Genomic DNA, 17,501 nt, shown 5'->3' on the forward strand with positions numbered 1-17,501 from the left:
AGCACTCTCTCTTGACGTTTTGCCCACATCTATGGCAGGCATTCTCAGAGCCTCTGAGGATCCCTGTCATAGATGTGGGTAAAACATTAGGAGAGAATGCTTCTGGAACATGGCCATACAGCCTGGAAAACTCAGCAACCCAGTGATTCCAACCATGAAAGCCTTTGACAACACAATACTACTACTACTACTAATAATAATAATAATAATAATAATAATAATAATAAATTATATTTGTTCCCTGCCTCTCCCAGTGGCTTGAGGTGCAGTGCAGCAGAGTCAAAACATGAATATAAAATACAATAAAATACATTGATAAGAACATATGTTACAAAAACAGAGACCTAACACAGAGGAGCCCCTGGTAGCGTAGTGGGTTAAACTGCTGAGCTGCAGAACTTGCTGACTGAAAGGTTGACAGTTTGAATGTGGGGAGCAGGGTGAGCTCCCACTGTTAGCCACAGCTTCTGCCAACCTAGCAGTTCAAAAACATGCAAATGTGAGTAGCTCAATAGGTACTATTTGATGGAAAGATAAAGGCACTCCATGCAGTCATGCCAGCTACATGACCTTGGAGGCATCTATGGACAACGCCGGCTCTTTGGCTTAGAAATGGAGATGAGCACTACCCCCAGCAATGGACACGACTAGACTTAATATCAAGGGGAAACCTTTACCTTTACTTTAACCCAGGGTACGAAATAAATGGGGCAAGCCTGCCAGAAGAGAGAGGCCTGTAATTCTGTTTCAATTTCTTCCTCCTCCTTGAGCTGTGGGAGGGAGATCTTCTGGCAGGTCATTCCTCAGTCTTGGGGTGGCCCAGGAAAATGGAATCCCCCTTTAGGTATGCAGCTAGACCTGGAAATGGGAAGGAGGCCTTGACCCTTGGCATGGGCTCCTGCCAGGGTTGTCAATCTTCTATCTGGAGATTGGAGCCCCAGTGGCACAGTGGGTCAAACCCTTGTCCTGACAAGACTGATGACTTGAAGATTGGGTTGCTGACCTGAAGGTTGCCAGTTTGAATCCAACCCGGGGAGAGCACAGGTGAGCTCCGTCTATCAACTCCAGCTCCATGCAGGGACATGAGAGAAGCCTCCTACAAGCCTCCTAAAATATCCGGGCGTCCCCTGGCCAATGTCCTTACAAACAGCTAATTCTCTCACACCAGAAGCAACTTGCAGTTTCTCTCAAGTTGAAAAAAAAATCTGGAGAACATGAGAAAGTCCCAGCGCAGGGCATTCCCCCACCAGGGAAGAAATAATAATAATAATAATAATAATAATAATAATAATAATCTTTATTTGTACCCCACCACCATCTCCCCAAAGGGGACTTGGAGTGGCTAACATGAGGCCAAGCCCAAAATTACAATACAGCAAAATAAAATACAAAGAAGCAAAAATAACATGAAAATAAAATATAGCCCGGAAAAACCTACAACAACCCAAAATACATAAAATAACAAAATAAAATAAACAGTTACTAAATAACACGATAGAGAAATAGGACACAATGGGCGGGCCAAATGCACAGGATAAAATTGGTAAAAATTGGTGAGATAAGTAGTGGGGGAATGTGTTTGAGGGAGAAGCCCAGAAGAGGCGATCAGTGGGGTTAGACCTTCATTGTGGGCGGGGGGGGGGGGGAGGGGGGCGGAGAGAAAGTGCACCATGAGGACGGGACTGTAGTTGGAACAGACAAAATATATTCACTCGCCAAAGGCACATCGGAAGAGCCAAGTTTTTAGGTCTTTCTTAAAAGCGGCGAGGGTAGGGCCTTGCCTAATCTCACTTGGTAGGGTGTTTCAAAGCCGAGGGGCCACAGCGGAGAAGGCTCTTCCCCTCGTGCCCACAAGTGAAAGGAGGGCCTCCCCAGAGGATGGAGGAGATCGTGCAGGTTTCTGTTAGGAAAGCAAAGGATGGCCAACCTTTCACTTGGGAGGCCGAGGCGGAGGCGTGCCTCCCTTTCCTGCCTGCGAGGGGCGAGTGTGGAAGGGCTGCCTCCTCGCCAGGCGCTTTGCCCGGAGCCCTTTCGCCTCCCTGGGGCCGCCCTCCAGCTCCTCCTCCTCCTCCTCTTCGTCCCCGGAGGGAGAGAGAGAGAGAGGCAGAGAAAGAGAAGAGGCGGCCGGCGTTGCGTCCTCGGCGATGGTGTGCTGAGCCTGAGCCAGGGAAGAGGGGGCGAAAGAGAAAGAGGAGGAGGAGGAGGAGGGCAAGGGGGTCTCCGGACGGCGCCATGTCCCTGCCCCCGCTCCTGCCGTCTCCCGCCGCCGCCCCCCGCCTCCACCCCCGCCGGGCTCCGCAGGCGCTGTCCCCTCCCTCGGCCCCGCGAAGGGCGCCTCCCTGCTCTCCGGCCAAGCCCGCCAGGAGAGCCCCCTTCCCGGGCTCGTGGCCCAGCTCGCCGGCCTCCCTGCCCAGGCAGGTGCCTCCGCGGAGAGGCAGCGGGAGGGCGCCCCCTCCGGCAGCCCCTTCCTCCCCGCCTCCGCCTCCGCCCCCGCCGCCTTTCTCCGCCGCCGGGAGGTTCTCGCTCAGCCTCCCTCCGGAGGCGATCCGGGTCCTGCAGCGGCGGAGCCTCGAGGAGGAGGAGAGCGAGGAGAAGCGGCGGAGGCACAAGCAGCGGCGCCCCCGCGGAGGGAGAAGCGGGCGGGAGTGGCGCGACCTGCTCCCGGTCTCGCTCCTCAATGACCGACACCGCTACGACGACGTGGAGTACGAGGAGGAGGAGGAGGAGGAAGAAGGCGGGAAGGGGAGGAAGGCCCCCGCCAGGGACGAAGGGCTGGTGCGCAAGTGCACCGAGTGGCTGCGGGGCGTGGAGAGCGCCGCCGCCCGGGACCGGGCCGAGAAGCTGGGCAGCCTGCCTCACCTGGGCACCCTCTGAAAGGAAGCTCAGGAGGAGGAGGGACAGAGCAGGCTTGGGCTGTTGTAGGTTTTTCGGGCTATATGGCCATGTTCTAGCAGCATTCTCTCCTGACTTTTCGCTTCCATCTACGGCAGGCATCCCCAGAGGTTGTGAGGTCTTGCTTTCCCTGCCCTGAAGAACAGGACTCAATGGAACAAGGGAAGGAGAGCCCACCTGAACATTAGGAAGGACTTCCTGACCGTGAGAGCTGATCAACAGTGGCACTCCCTGCCTCGCAGTGTGTGGAGGCTCCTGCTTGGACTGAAGCTGGATGACCATCTGTCAGGGGTGCTTTCAGGATTTTTTTCCTCTTTCAGGAGCAATTTAAGAAACTGCAAGTCGCTTCTGGTGTGAGAGAATTGGCTGTCTGCGAGAGCATTGCCCAGGGGACACCTGGATGTTTTGATGTTTTACCATCCTTGTGCCAGGCTTCTCTCATGTCCCATCATTGGGAGCTGGAGCTGACAGAATGAGCTCATTCGCACTCTCCCTGGATTCAAACCTCCAGTCTTCCGTCCTGCCTGCTCAAGGGTTTAACCAATTGTGCCACCGGGACTCCTGGTGTACAAGGATTATCCGGAAAGTAAGGTTACAAAAGTTTCTATGACACTTTCTATGAAAGTAAGGTTACAAGAGTTTCTATGACACAGGCATCAAAAACTCATCCCATCTATGACAAAATGTATTGAACTTCCCAATAATGTAATACCTATGCTACAATCCATGTAAGTTTGAGTTTTTGATGCCGGTGTCATAGAAGTTTCCCTCTGCTCTTTTTAGCCAGGTAATCACCTCAATTTTAAAAATCCCAACCAAATGAAGTCATCAAGTTTTGTGTTGCATGAGCAGTGTGCGGACGTGCATTGTCATGAAGGAGACAGACTCCTGCCGCCCACCGTTTGTTTAGGGTGACTCTGCGAAGTTTCTTCATGGCCTCACAATATATTCCATATCCATTTTGTCACATGCTTTCTTGACATTACGTCCTCTCCATAAACTTAAAAGGATTTGGTGATGAATCACAGCGGTGTTCTTGCCCTTCACATTTAGGTAGCATATTTCAGCGCGAACTTTGAACTTTGAGGGAAACAGAATGAGGACATTCATCTCTAACTTTCACCACAATGCCAGTCGATGAGCCACTGACGACTGGCACTGCTCATTTGCTTCTTCTGGCTTCCAACTACATGGCAATGATACCAACTTCTGAGAAAATTCCCTGTGAGAGCTACATGCCTTGTAACCTTACTTTCCGGATAACCCTCGTACTTTTCCTGCATGGCAAGGGGTTGGACTGGATAGCCCATGTAGTCTCCTCCAACTCTATGATTCTATAATTGCCTTGGAAGCATAGCTTGGTCCCTGGGTGCATCTGGACCAGAGCTTTCCACACATTTCCTGTTGGATGCACCTCTCCTGTTGAGATGTGCATTATTTCATGACACAGTCATTCACTTTTACTAACAAATCAAAGGGCAGATCAATCTCTTATAAGAGATACAGGCTCATACATCAACTGTAATATTGAAATCTATGGGGACACAACACATCTCATGAAAAACCTGTCACTGATGTATTTTTAAACATACAGTATTTATTGCTTATTTCTCATAGGTTTGCATAACATCAATACATACCAGCACGAGACACCATTTGGAATGCTCTGATTTACAGTGTAGAATTAATGCTGTTTCACATTGATTTAACTGCCAGGGCTCAATGCCTGTGGAATACCAGGATTTGTTGTTTGGTGAGACACCAGATCTTGTCAAAAAGCAACTCCCAGGATCGCAGATCATTGAGACATGATAAGTTGGTGTCAGACTGCATGAACTCCAGTGTTGTTGCACCCTGTGTTGGAAGCGTAGCTACTGTTCATGGCTTGGCAAAAGGAAGAGCTTAGACCTGCCACTGTCTCCCTTCCTTGAGGTTGAGATGGAGATCCCTGGATGTTGGTGGATTTTTTATAACAGGCATGGGCAAACTTGGGCCCTCCAGGTGTTTTGGACTTCAACTCCCACAATTCCTAACAGCCTCAGGCCCTTTCCTTTCCCTTAAGCAGCTGGGGGGGGGGGGAGGAAGGGGCCTGAGGCTGTTAGGAATTGTGGGAGTTTAAGTCCAAAACACCTGGAGGGCCAAGTTTGCCCATGCCTGTTATATAAGGTCCTTTGCATTCTCTGTCAAAGAGTGCCAGCACCTTACCGAACTGCAAATCATATGCCATAACATTGAGCCATGCCAGTTAAAGTGGTGTAAAACTGCATTAATTTGACAGCGTAAATGCACCCTTGGACAGTAGTCCCCAACCTTTGGTTCTCCAGGTGATTGGGACCTCAACTCCCAGAAGTCCCAGCCAGTGGGGGCCAAACTGTGATAATTCTACAGTGTAGATGCATCCTTAGTGTTGTATCATAGCTGGCTTGGACTGGTAGAAAGGGCTGAATCTAATAGATAGTAGCTTTAATAGAGCACCAGATGTAATAGTTTCTTTTGTGTACAGATTTTTTACAGTGCCTAGCCAACACTAATTTTTGCCACCTTGGTTTCTTGGACTTATTTTAGTAACATATCAATACTTGTTATCTTTTTTTATTTTATACTCTATAGAAAACAGAGGCAAGTAGGTCTCTTTTGTCTCACTTTACAATAAAACTTATCTGAGTTCCAGGACAGCATAAATCCTGGAATCCTAACCTTTCCTCCTTGTTGTAGGACTCAAGGCTGCAAATGATAGGAAGGAGCTTGCATTTTACACCAGAAACTGTGGCAACCCATAGAAAGATTGATAAAACACAAGAATTTGGCACAAAGTGTGGAGTAGCAAAATCAACTTTTTTTAATGAGAGTGATTCCAATGAAAATGAAGAATAGCACCATGATTTTGTAAATTTGTAACATTTCTATTTATTTGAATAAACCTTTACAGTTGTTTGTGACTTAATTTGGTATGGTCATTATTCTATATCTTCACTGTTATCAAAGAAAGCTTCCATCCCTGGAGAGTGTTTAATTCAGTAGTTCTCAAGCTTCCTAATGCTATGACCCCTTAATGCACTTCTTCATGTTGTGCTGATCCTCAGTCATAAAATTATTTTTATTGCTACTTCATAATTGTAATTTTTCTACTGTTATGAATTGTAATGTAAATATCTGATGTGCAGGATGTATTTTCATTCACTGGAACAAGTTTGGAACAAACACCCAATATGTCCAAAATTGAATACTGGTGGGGTTGGAGGGGGGATTAATTTTGTTATTTGGGAGTTGTAGTTGCTAGGATGTATAGTTCACCTACAATCAAAGAGCATTCTGAATGCCATCAACAATGGAATTGAACCAAACTTGACACACAAAACTCCCATGACCAGCAGAAAATACTGGAAAGGTTTGGTAGACATTGACCTTGAGTTTTGGAGTTGTTGTTCAGAGTTTTGGAGTTGTAGTTCAGAGTTTTGGAGTTGTAGTTCATCTACCTCCAGAAAGCACTCTGAATCCAGCCCATAATGGATCTGCACCAAATTTGGCATACTATCTACATGGCCAACATTGAAAACTGGTGGGGTTGGGCGGGGTGGTGGTGCTGTTTTTGAATTGTAGTTCACCAACACCAAAATGGAAGAGAAGGACAGGTGGAGAGATCTTCAGCCTTCTCTGCCAAAAGGATTCCTAAGCCCATCAGAAATATGTTTTCTGATGGTCTTTGGCAACCTCTCTGAAACCCCCCCCCCCCCCAGAGGTCCCGACCCCCATTATTGTGTGTTTCAAGTTTGTAAAGCATGATGTGGCCTTTAAAGTCCAGCCAACAAACATAGGAGTCCGCACTGGAATGATAATAGGGCATGCTAGATTTTGCAAGTAAAGCTATTAAAAGGAAGGGAGCATATACTGTGGGGAGACAATAGGTTCAGAGGTATATGCAAAACAGCAGTTATACCTGTTTGTTTATCAAACTTAATTGCACATCTTTTTTTAGGATTAGTAGCAGATTTCCTACATTTCTGGTCTCATGATTTACATTTTCTTATACACTAATAGAGTGTTATACACCGAAAAGGCAGGGTTTATGCATTAAGGTAACCTGAAATAAGAGTGGCTGCCAATGTACTTTTGTATGGGAAGAAAAGATTTCCAAAGGTTGAACTTTTGTATTAGCAAAGGACTATGACATCATCTGTCACCCAACTTCCGCGCACGTGTTTTCTCTGATTTTAACTATGATTGTTGCTGAAAAGAAAGTGAATTTTCTTAATAATGTTGTATTGTTTGTAATCTGGTGTCTTTTGAAATGACTTGGGCAAGAATCTTTAGCTTCATAAAAACCCCTGCTGTTGCACTATAGCCTTTTCACACAGTACCACACCAGAGTCCAGTAGTTTCTAACTACAGCAAAGCATATACAAAAAGGGGGAAAGGGCATTTCCCCAAAAGCAATAGATAATGTGCTATAAAATAGCAGTAGTCCATATATACAAATTTCAATAGTCCAAAAGAGCAAGGTACATGGAATCCAAGAAGTCACAATCATAAGAATAAATCAATAGGCACAAAAACATGAACTTTTCCATGGCAAAACTTTTACAGGAACTTAAGCAAACACAGGAGACTTGAATCATGCACTTGAGAGTTGAAACGGGAATTTGAATCTATGGCAACGTTGTCTGCACTGAAGACACCAAGTAAAAATCACTTAATTTAAGATCAGGTCTGACCAAGAAGACATGAGGTCATGCCTTTGACACCTGGATCTTAAGGACTTCTCACTGAGTCTTTCTGAATGCCTAATTAATCTTTATTTATTTATTTATTTATTTATTTATTTGCTTACTTCATTTCTACCCCACCTTTCTTGACCTGGAAGGGGACTCAAGGAGGCTTACAAACCCTAATCTGATATTGTAGGAAACCTTCCAATCTTCTGCTGAAGGTTGATTCCCAAGAGAAACAGACTTTCCCCTGGTTGCTAAGGAATGAACATTGGAATCCCAAACATCCCCTGTCTGAACTGCAACTGCTGGCACTTCTCTCTGATCTAAGGCCTGCAATTCAATCTGATCACACACAATCTCCTCAGTGGGAAACCCATCATCCTGCTTGTCCTCTGAGAAATTCCCAGCATTTTGCTGCTGAGCCCCAACACCTGCTCCCTATGACAATTAAAGCTACAATACATTTCTTATAAATTTATGAACCCAGCCACCAATACAAGCAAGCATTTTTTGCTTGTATTGCTACAATAGCTATCATGATAAGGGGCTGCAGTTTGAAACTGGCAACTAATCAGGTAGGGAGACTCAAAAGCAGTCCCTACTTCCAAAACAGCTAGATTTTTATGGCCCATTCAGAAGCTTATCCTGAAGAACCCCAGTACATCTAGTCTGGGTGTAACTAGTGCCTGAATAGGTTTGTCAGTTTTATTGGTTTATTATAACAAAAATCATGATGGGGGTCACATTCGTAATTTTGTACTAAGTGCATATGAATTTGAAAAATGTAAATTTAATAAACATTGCAAATACTGGCAGGCTACTTTTTTAGGCTTGTGAAAAGTCAGTGGGATTGCTTGTGCACTTAACAATTAGACCATTACGTAATTACTGGAAGCAAATGCCAGTAGCAGCTGGGAGTGGGACTCTGAGAAAAGAATAAAATGGTGTGATTGAGAAAGATAGCAACTGGGGCACTGTCAACAAATGAGGTCATTTTGTTTCTCAATGTTAACTACAGAGATCCAGCTATACATTTCTGTGCTGTAGCTGAGTACCATGAGAAGATATTGACAACTGAATTGGAATCTTAACATCACTTTTTTAAAGCATGCCTAAGAGTCAGTTTAGGACTTGTTTGTATATCTAGAGGTTTAGTAGTAAAGGAATCACAATAGTAAGCCTGGCAGCATAGGGGGGAATGGTGTATGCTATCTTAGAAGAAAGATGCATGAACATGTAATAATGATACAGGGCCATTATGAGGACCAATCTGCAAAGGGTGGTTGAGAGGGGCATGTTGGAAGCTGCTCAGGAGAGGGTCAGCATTTCTTTTGAAAGGCAAATACCTATACTAGCCCTAGACTTGATATGTTCTGCCTCTATATTCTGTGAGGGAAGAGAAAAGCAATGGGAAGGGGGAAGCTGCCTCTCCCGCTTTCAGTCCCCCAAAAGATTCTCCATCTCCCAGTTTATATCACTTAGGAAGAGCCAGCACAATATAATAATATAATGTTGGGCTACAGCCCTAGAAACCAGGGTGTGAATTCCACTCAGTCATGGTGGCTTAGGACATGTAATGTTATTTCAGCATCAAAGAAAAGCAAGCCCCCTCTGATCAAACCTTGACAAGAAAACCCAATTATAGATTTGTCTTCAGGGTCACCCATAAATTGGAAATGACTTGAAGGCACACAACAACAATCAATTAGGACAATCAATCCCAGGAAGTATTTATCAATCGTATTACAGTTATAATCTTGTTGGTGTCATTTGTTATTATTTGTGTTATTTGCTGCTTATGACCACCCTATGAATGAGAGATCTCCATGATTCCCCAGTCTCCAATTGCCCAGCTCAAGCCTTGCAAACTCATGGCTTCCATAATTGAATCAATGCATCTGAAATATGTACTTTATTTTCCTGGTGTCTTCTACTCCATTGTTGTGTGCTTCCAAATCAATTCTGACTCATGATGACTAGTTATGGAATTTTCTTGGCAAAATTTGTTCAGAGAGGATATATCCTCTGAGACTAAAGATACTACCCTTTTCAAATAATTTTATTGCATTAACTTCAGCTCAGTCACTCTGTATATAATCTTTTAGTAGTGTATATACTTATGTACATCACAACTGGCACACAAAGAAAGTTACTGCTAATCTTAAAAAGCAGGTATGTAAATATGTCCTTGCTTTCTTCTAAAGTTGAGAGCCCAAAATCAAGCGGAGATTTCCATAGGCAAGCAGGGATTTCACCCCTGGTCTTCAAAGTTATAGCCCAACACTCAAACCCCTACACCAAGGGTCCTCAAACTAAGGCCCGGGGGCTGGATATGGCCCTCCAAGGTCATTTACCCGGCCCTCACTCAGGGTCAACCTAAGTCTGATAGGACTTGAAAGCACACAACAACAATAACAATCCCATCTCATCAGCCAAAAGCAGGCCCACACTTCCCACTGAAATACTAATAAGTTTATATTTGTTTAAATTGTTCTTAATTTTAATTATTGTATTTTTAAGTGTATTTTGCACTACAAATAAGATATGTGCAATGTGCATAGAAATTCATTCATTTTTATAAAAAAATTGTAACCTGGCCCTCCAACACTTTGAGGGACTGTGACCTGGCCCTCAGTTTAAAAGGTTTGAGGACCCCTGCCCTACACTAATCTAGCTCTTCCCTTCTATTTTATCAGGCATAGTTGCCTATTCCAATGAGTCATATAAATCATACACAAGTACATACCATATACAAGTATGGTATAATGCATACGTTTTATATGTATTGTATGTAATACATTTGTTTATACTGCATGTCTTTGGGCTCGGGTAACAGAGAGACTCAGGGATAAAATCTACATTGGACTGGATTATATGGCAGTGTGGACTCAGACATTCCAGTTCAAAGCAGATATTATGAATTATCTGTCTTGACATTCTGGGTTATATGGCTGTGTGGAAGGGCCCCAAGTTCATGTTTCTATAAGTGGAGAGTTCCCCGAGTGTTGCTGTTTCACATGGGCCTAAATTCAAAATCAACTAAAATCAACTAGAGTAGAGCCACTAAATCAACTGGATTTACCTGTGTGTGGCCTCACTATAGAGCCACTAATTCAATGGGTCAAATGTAACTGCAGCTCAACAAGACTCTATCCATGCAGTTACACATTCTTGGGTGATGCACAGTATCACCCCTGCCTTTAATTGCTGGGATTTCAGAAACTGCCATTTTGTATTCCTGTTGAACCATGGAACACTAAGCAGCTACACAATCAATTGCACAATGTTGATAGAGACATATAACCTCTATGTAACTATATGAATGTTTTTGGCCACTGGTGGAGTTTATGGTTATTTGTACTGAAAAACCAAGATCCCAATGTGACGTCATGGGTCACGATCCTTATTGTAGTGACAGAAGCATCCTACATTGCTATATTTCAAATGTGGAAACAGGTTGCCAGCAAGGAGTTGAAGAAAACAAGGACACTGGGAATATTGCATTTAACAAGACTGTGCACATTAATTCCTGTAAAATAGTTAACCTTATTTTTTGCCAGAATTATGCTGTGAAAACTAGGTTCAAGACAGATGTTCTATAATAATATAGTGATTCAGTGGATGTATCATATAGCCCAGACATGTGTCCTTATCTAAATGTTGGAAACCATTTTCTCTCTCTTTGATAATGCTCTTCAGACATTGTCCTTATTAATCTTCCTGTGAGAACCTGCTTTAACCTTTCCGTTTATTCCATTCAGTTTGAGCATTTGTTCTTTTTGTCACACAGTGTACTGTGATCTGTTCACTTCAATGTCACGGAGACATGTTCATAAAGAAAAGCAACTTGTGCTAGTTGCCAACTTTGCTCTGATCAGAACCAGCCATTTTTCCGCTTGAAGTATCAATTCTTTGACATTTTGTCAACAAGCTGGCAGGTCTTCTTTTTAATCCTCAGACTCTTAAACCTTAAACCTACAATTGGTCCGAAGGTTGTTTGTGTGTGCCATCTGCAAAATCATACAGTGCGGAAGAGACCACAAAGGCCATCCAGTTCAGTCTAGTATTATTTGTGAATGTTTTCTTCATGTCTTATGAACACTTTCATAGATAATAAAGTTCATTAAAGGCAAAGATGAAGGACTTTGGCCACACAATGAAAAGACAGGAAAGCTTGGAGAAGATAATGATGCTGGGGAAAATGGAAGGGAAAAGGAAGAGGGGCCGACCAAGAGCAAGATGGATGTGACTGGCTTGAAGTGACTGGCTTGACCTTGAAGGAGCCACTGCTGACAGGGAGGTCTGGCGTGGGCTGGTCCATGAGGTCATGAAGAGTTGGAAGCAACTGAATGAATAAACAAACAAACAATCTAGCAGGCTATTATGAACACACTAATTTGGAAGTCATCTTCCTAGGATTTACGTCAAAATGAAGAAATATGCAACCTGATTCTCTTCACATTTGCTAAAAAGCAAGATGCATTAATTTTGGCTTCCATAGAGGTAGTGATGTTAATTTCTTGCAGCTAAAACAGGCATGTGACACCGTAAAGCCCAACACAAACTTTTGTGGATTGCATTCCCTTCTATTTTTTATATACACTATGAAATGTTATTTAAAGAGAGCCAGTGTGATGTAGTGGTTTGAGCATTGGACTACAATTCTGGAGATCAAGGTTCAATTTTCTGCTTGGCCACGGAAACCCACACATCATCGGGCCTAAAAAACCCTAGGATAGGGTTGCCCTAGAATCACCTTAAATGACCCGAAAACAAACAAACAATACAACAAACCATACTTGCAGGTGTGTGTGTGTACGCATACTCTGAAAACTATACCCACATGCACACAGAAATATTGGAAGAGATGTGTCAGCAATAAAACCAAAGAGGAAATAATTGTAAAACTTACAGACAGCAGGTTGCATCCAAAGTCGTCTTCTGTTGACAGAAAGACTTATACTGGTGGAAAATTGAGGTGCTGATACATTCTCTTAAGCCTTTCCCTCCAAATCCCCTCTGTAATGTTGAGAGATCCTCCAGAATAGTGGGAAAGGTGCCACTGAAGGGCTGCAAAGGGTGTGGGAGTTAACAAGGATCCAGGCCCGTAGCCAGGATTTTGTTTCAGGAGGGGCTAAGTTTGGTTTGCATATGGGATATATTGAGCATGGTGATCAGATCATGATATGAATAAACATAACAGTTGAAATAATGTACCAGTAAGGCCTTTTCGCAGACCACCATGAGAATTTGCTACATGCCTGTTCCCAACCTTTGGTCCTCCAGTTGTTTTGGACTTCAACTCCCAGAAGTCCCAGCCATCTGATCACCTGTTAGGAATTGTGGGGGCTGAAGTCCAAAACACCTGGAGGGCTAAAGGTTGGGAACCACTGTGTAGCACATTGCCATATGTGCTGGAAAGCTCCCTGAGTCCCTTCGGGGAGAGAGGTGGTCTACAAATAAAGTTGTTGTTGTTGTTGTTGTTGTTGTTCTTATTATTATTCCCCATCTCAACACCTTGCTGCCAGCTCATAACAGTGACCTGAGGCCACTGCCTCACTTTACCTAATCCCATGGCTGGTGCTGGCAGAGCTGTTGAAATACATTGAAACACAGTCATTGTTTACATTACACAGTGGACTACCCACAAAAGGTTACAGTCAATGGCTTGCCTGGAAAGCCATTCAAATACATTGATTCAGGTGCATATTTGTCACCTTAATCAGCACTGATCAAATAATAGTGTCATTGAAACTGTTCTCTTGGGAACACTTGCTTGGGAGTTAAGTACCACTCCGTTCAGTAAAACAAAGAAGGATTTGGGAAAGGAACATATATCATAACCCAAGACTTCATAGATGGTGGAACAACATGTTATTCTGAATTACAAGCAGTTTGTGTGCTCATGTAAGACAGATGAGGTCAGACGGAAATTAAAAAAAAAATAATACTGACAGCGAGAGTTATGTTGTTAACTGTGAGTATTAAAACTAGTAGATGCTAGTTATAATCGTACAGATATCTTGACAGCACTGGAAGATGAACAAAGAAATGAATCCATATGGCAATATTAGGTTCTACATTAGTTGCCAGTGCAGGCACACAGCGTTAGATTTTGGATTTCTCAATAATAAAGCTGCCATGCTATGGGATCCAATTCCATTAAAGAGACTTCCTCCAGAAGAATGGGAAAAAGGATCCTTGCAGAAATTCTCATGGTGGTCCGCGAGAAGGCCTTACTGGTACATTATTTAAACTGTTATGTTTATTCATATCATGATCTGATCACCATGCTCAATATATCCCATATGCATGGGGGTATTGGGGTAACGATACAAAATGTTTGCTAGGGTAGACCCTCTTTCACTCAGACTCAACCCCCCCCCCCAAATCAAAATCCTGGCTAGGGGCCTGGTTGGGAACCACTGTTGGGAACTATGTGCTACACAGCTCAATGATTTAAAGTAGAAAATGTTGAATAAACCTTCCTATCTGGCTGTTGTACATGTTGTACAAGGGGTGGGTTGCTATTTTGTTTGTGACCTCATACAAAATTATTACATGCCTGTATTATTGAAATATGCATTGGTGATAGTCAGGCCGGTAGCCAGGATTTTGTTTTTGAGGGGGGGGGGTAAAAAATTTTCAGGGGGGGTTTCGGGAGGGGCTGAGTTTCGGGGGGGGGGGGGCTGAGTCTGAGTGAAAGAGGGTCTAGCCTAGCAAACCTTTTGTATCATTACCCCAATACCCGCATGCATATGGGATATATTGAGTATGGTGATCAGATCATGATATGAATAAACATAACAGTTTAAATAATGCACCAGTAAGGCCTTTTCCACCATGAGAATTTCGGGGGGGGGGGGCTGAAGCCCCTCAAGCCCCCCCCCCCCCCCCGCTACATGCCTGGTGATAGTAATACATTACATTTCTAGCACCGACCATTGGCATTTTTTGTCTGAGGTCACAAACAAAATAGCAAGGTTTATTCAACATTTTCTACTTAAAATCATTGAGCTGTTTGAGTCCACAGTATTCTCTGGATGTAGGTGAACTACAACTCCCAAACACAAGGTCAATGCCCACCAAACCCTTCCAGTGTTTTCTGTTGATCATGGGAGTTCTGTGTGCCATGTTTGGTTCAATTCCATCGTTGGTGGGGTTCAGAATGCTCTTTGATTGTAGGTGAACTATAAATCCCAGTAACTATAACTCCCAAGTAACTAACCAACCCCCCCCCCCCCCCCAACAACCCCACCAGTATTCAAATTGGGGCGCATCGGGTATTTTGCCAAATTTGTTCCAGTGAATGAAACTACATCCTGCATATCAGATATTTATATGACGATTCATAACAGTAGTAAAATTCCAGTTATGAAGTAGCAATGAAAATAATGTAATGGTTGGGGGGCACCACAACATGAGGAACTGGTTTAAGGGGTGGCGGCATTAGGAAGGTTGAGAGCCACTGCTGTGAGCGATGGAGAGCAAAGACCCTGTTTTGGATGTAGACAGCCACATTCGTATTAAAGCAGCACCTCTTCAACAAGGGAGGCGCTGGCGTGGAGAGGCGGCCAAGGCGACGCCGGAAAGCGCTTCCCGGGGACTGGCTTCAAGGCAGAGGAGGGCTGCCGAGGGATCTCGTTGCCACCCATCCCGGTAAGCCGGCTAGGGGTCCCACGGTCTCGCCGCTCTCCCCTCGCGAAGGGGGTCGTGGGGATCCTCCTTCGTGGAGGGCCGTGGGGACACTCGCAGGAGGCGGGCTGGGCGGCGGGGCCCGGAAAGGGCTTCGGAGTTGCCTCCGGCTCCCTCTTTCCCCTCCTACTTCAGCATACTAGAGGAAAAAATCCACTTAAAACCCGATTTCTGGCTCCTGCAGAATTCTGGGGTTTGTAGTTTAGTGAGACTGTTAAAGGCTCCCCCCCCCCCCCTTAACTACAAACCCCGCAATTCTGTAGGAGGCTGAAACCGGATTTAAAGTGGATTTTTTCTCTAGTGTAATGAAGCAACCACTGCGTTTAGTGATGCGTTTGTCCTTGCTGCCGCCGCCGACATTTGGCCATCCTACCCTGGAGTTTTCTTCGCAAGCTTGGTTCAGAGGGGTGTTAGGAGTTTTCCGGGCTGTATAACCATGTTCCAGAAGCATTCTCTTATATCTATGGCAGGCATCCTCAGAGGTTGTGAGGTCTGTTGGAAACTAGGCAAGTAAGGTTTATATATTTGTGGAATGTTCAGGGTGGGAGAAAGAACTCTTTGTCTGTTGGAAGCAAGTGTGAATGTTGCAACTGACTACCTGGATTAGCTTTGAATAGCCTTGCGGCTTCAAAGCCTGTCTGGCTGCTGCCTGGGGCAGGCATGTAGCCGGGGGGGGGGGGGCTCGGGGGGCTTCAGCTCCCCCCGAAATTCTCATGGTGGCTCGCGAAAAGACCTTACTGGTGCATTATTTAAACTGTTATGTTTATTCATATCATGATCTGATCACCATACTCAATATATCCCATATGCATGGGGGTATTGGGGTAATGATACAAAAGGTTTGCTAGGCTAGACCCTCTTTCACTCAGACTCAGCCCCCCTCCCGAAACTCAGCCCCCCCCCGCACCCCCCCTGAAAAAAATTCAGCCCCCCCCCCCCCCGAAACGAAATCCTGGCTACAGGCCTGGCCTGGGGGACTCCTTTGTTGGCCCAAACACCTCCCAAAATAAAGAGCAATACTCAAAAATCAGGGGAATTTCCAGACAAGAATCAATCAGGGCCAGCTAACACTTCCCAACAAAGGATTCCCCCATGCAGTAAGCAGCCAGGCTTTGAAGCTGCAAGGCCATTCAATGCTAATCAAGGTGGCCCATTGCAACATTCACACTTGCCTCGAGCAGACAATAGTTCTTTCTTCCACCCTGGACATTCCACAGATATATAAACCCCACTTGCCTAGTTTCCAACAGACCCCTCAACCTCTGAGGATGCCTGCCATAAATGTGGGCGAAACGTCAGGAGAGAATGCTTCTGAAACATGGCCATACAGGCCAGAAACCTCATAACAACCCAGTGATTCTGGTCATGATCATTATATGAATAAACATAATAGTTTAAATAATGTACCAGTAAGGCCTTCCCTGACCACCCTAAGAATTTCAGGGGGGGTGGGTGGGGCTGAAGCCCCTCAACCCCCCCCCCCCCGACTACGGGCCTGCTATAGTAGAAGTCACATGCTATAGTAGAAGTCAAATGTCAGTGTGCTGGAAGAAGCAAAGACCACCAGCATTGAAGTGATGGCCCTCAGCCATCAACTCCACTGGACCAGCTATATTGTCTGGATGCCCGACCACTGTCTCCCAAAGCAGTTGCCCTACTCTGAACTCAAGAATGGAAAATGGAATGTTGGTGGACAGGAAAAGAGATTTAAAGATGGGCTCAAAGCCCACCTTAAAAACTCTGGCATAAACACAGAGAACTGGGAAGCCCTGGCCCTTGAGCGCTCCAGCTGGAGGTCAGCTGTGAAGAGCAGTGCTCTAAAATTTGAAGAGGCATGAATGGAGGGCGAAAGAGAGAAATGTGCAAAGAGGAAGGTGCGTCAAGCCAACCCCGAATGTGAAAACCAATGCCCTCACTGCGGGAGAAAATGCAGATCAGGAATAGGGCTCCACAGTCACCTACGGACCCACCACCAGTGCACCAATCTTGGAAGACAATCCTACTCAGACAACGAGGGATTGCCTAAGTAAGTAAAGTAAGTAAGTATAACTTGACAGAGTCATTCCTGGGTCAAAAGTTTCCTAGCTCTTCTGGCTAGGAAATTCTGGGCACTGTGATCCAAAAACGAACTTTTAACAAGCTTTTCCCTCCTAGCATCCTGCTTAGGAATTTCCTTTACAAGTACGAGATCTCAAATAGCAGCAT

General features: G+C 44.7%; 2 protein-coding genes across 4 annotated transcripts in view; both read left to right on the forward strand.

Annotated features, from left to right (window-relative positions):
• Positions 1-2,079: 2,079 nt before the first annotated feature.
• Positions 2,080-4,940, forward strand: PRR18 (proline rich 18). The gene is made up of 2 exons (XM_067465675.1): positions 2,080-3,483; positions 3,522-4,940. Exon 1 carries the CDS (start codon positions 2,233-2,235, stop codon positions 2,872-2,874), a length of 642 nt encoding a protein of 213 aa, XP_067321776.1. The 5' UTR covers positions 2,080-2,232; the 3' UTR covers positions 2,875-3,483; positions 3,522-4,940.
• A 10,122-nt stretch (positions 4,941-15,062) lies between these two features.
• Positions 15,063-17,501, forward strand: part of LOC132761119 (uncharacterized) — a 70,332-nt gene continuing 67,893 nt past the window's right edge. For 2 of the 3 annotated variants that reach the window (XM_067465683.1, XM_067465686.1), the window contains exon 1: positions 15,063-15,260. The gene's annotated coding sequence lies outside the window, so the exon portion shown is untranslated. The remainder of the gene's footprint in view (positions 15,261-17,501) is intronic. The other variant, XM_060753712.2, reaches the window with a different exon arrangement.

The sequence above is a fragment of the Anolis sagrei genome, chromosome 1 (genome assembly GCF_037176765.1).
Source record: "Anolis sagrei isolate rAnoSag1 chromosome 1, rAnoSag1.mat, whole genome shotgun sequence".
Classification (NCBI taxonomy): domain Eukaryota; kingdom Metazoa; phylum Chordata; class Lepidosauria; order Squamata; family Dactyloidae; genus Anolis; species Anolis sagrei.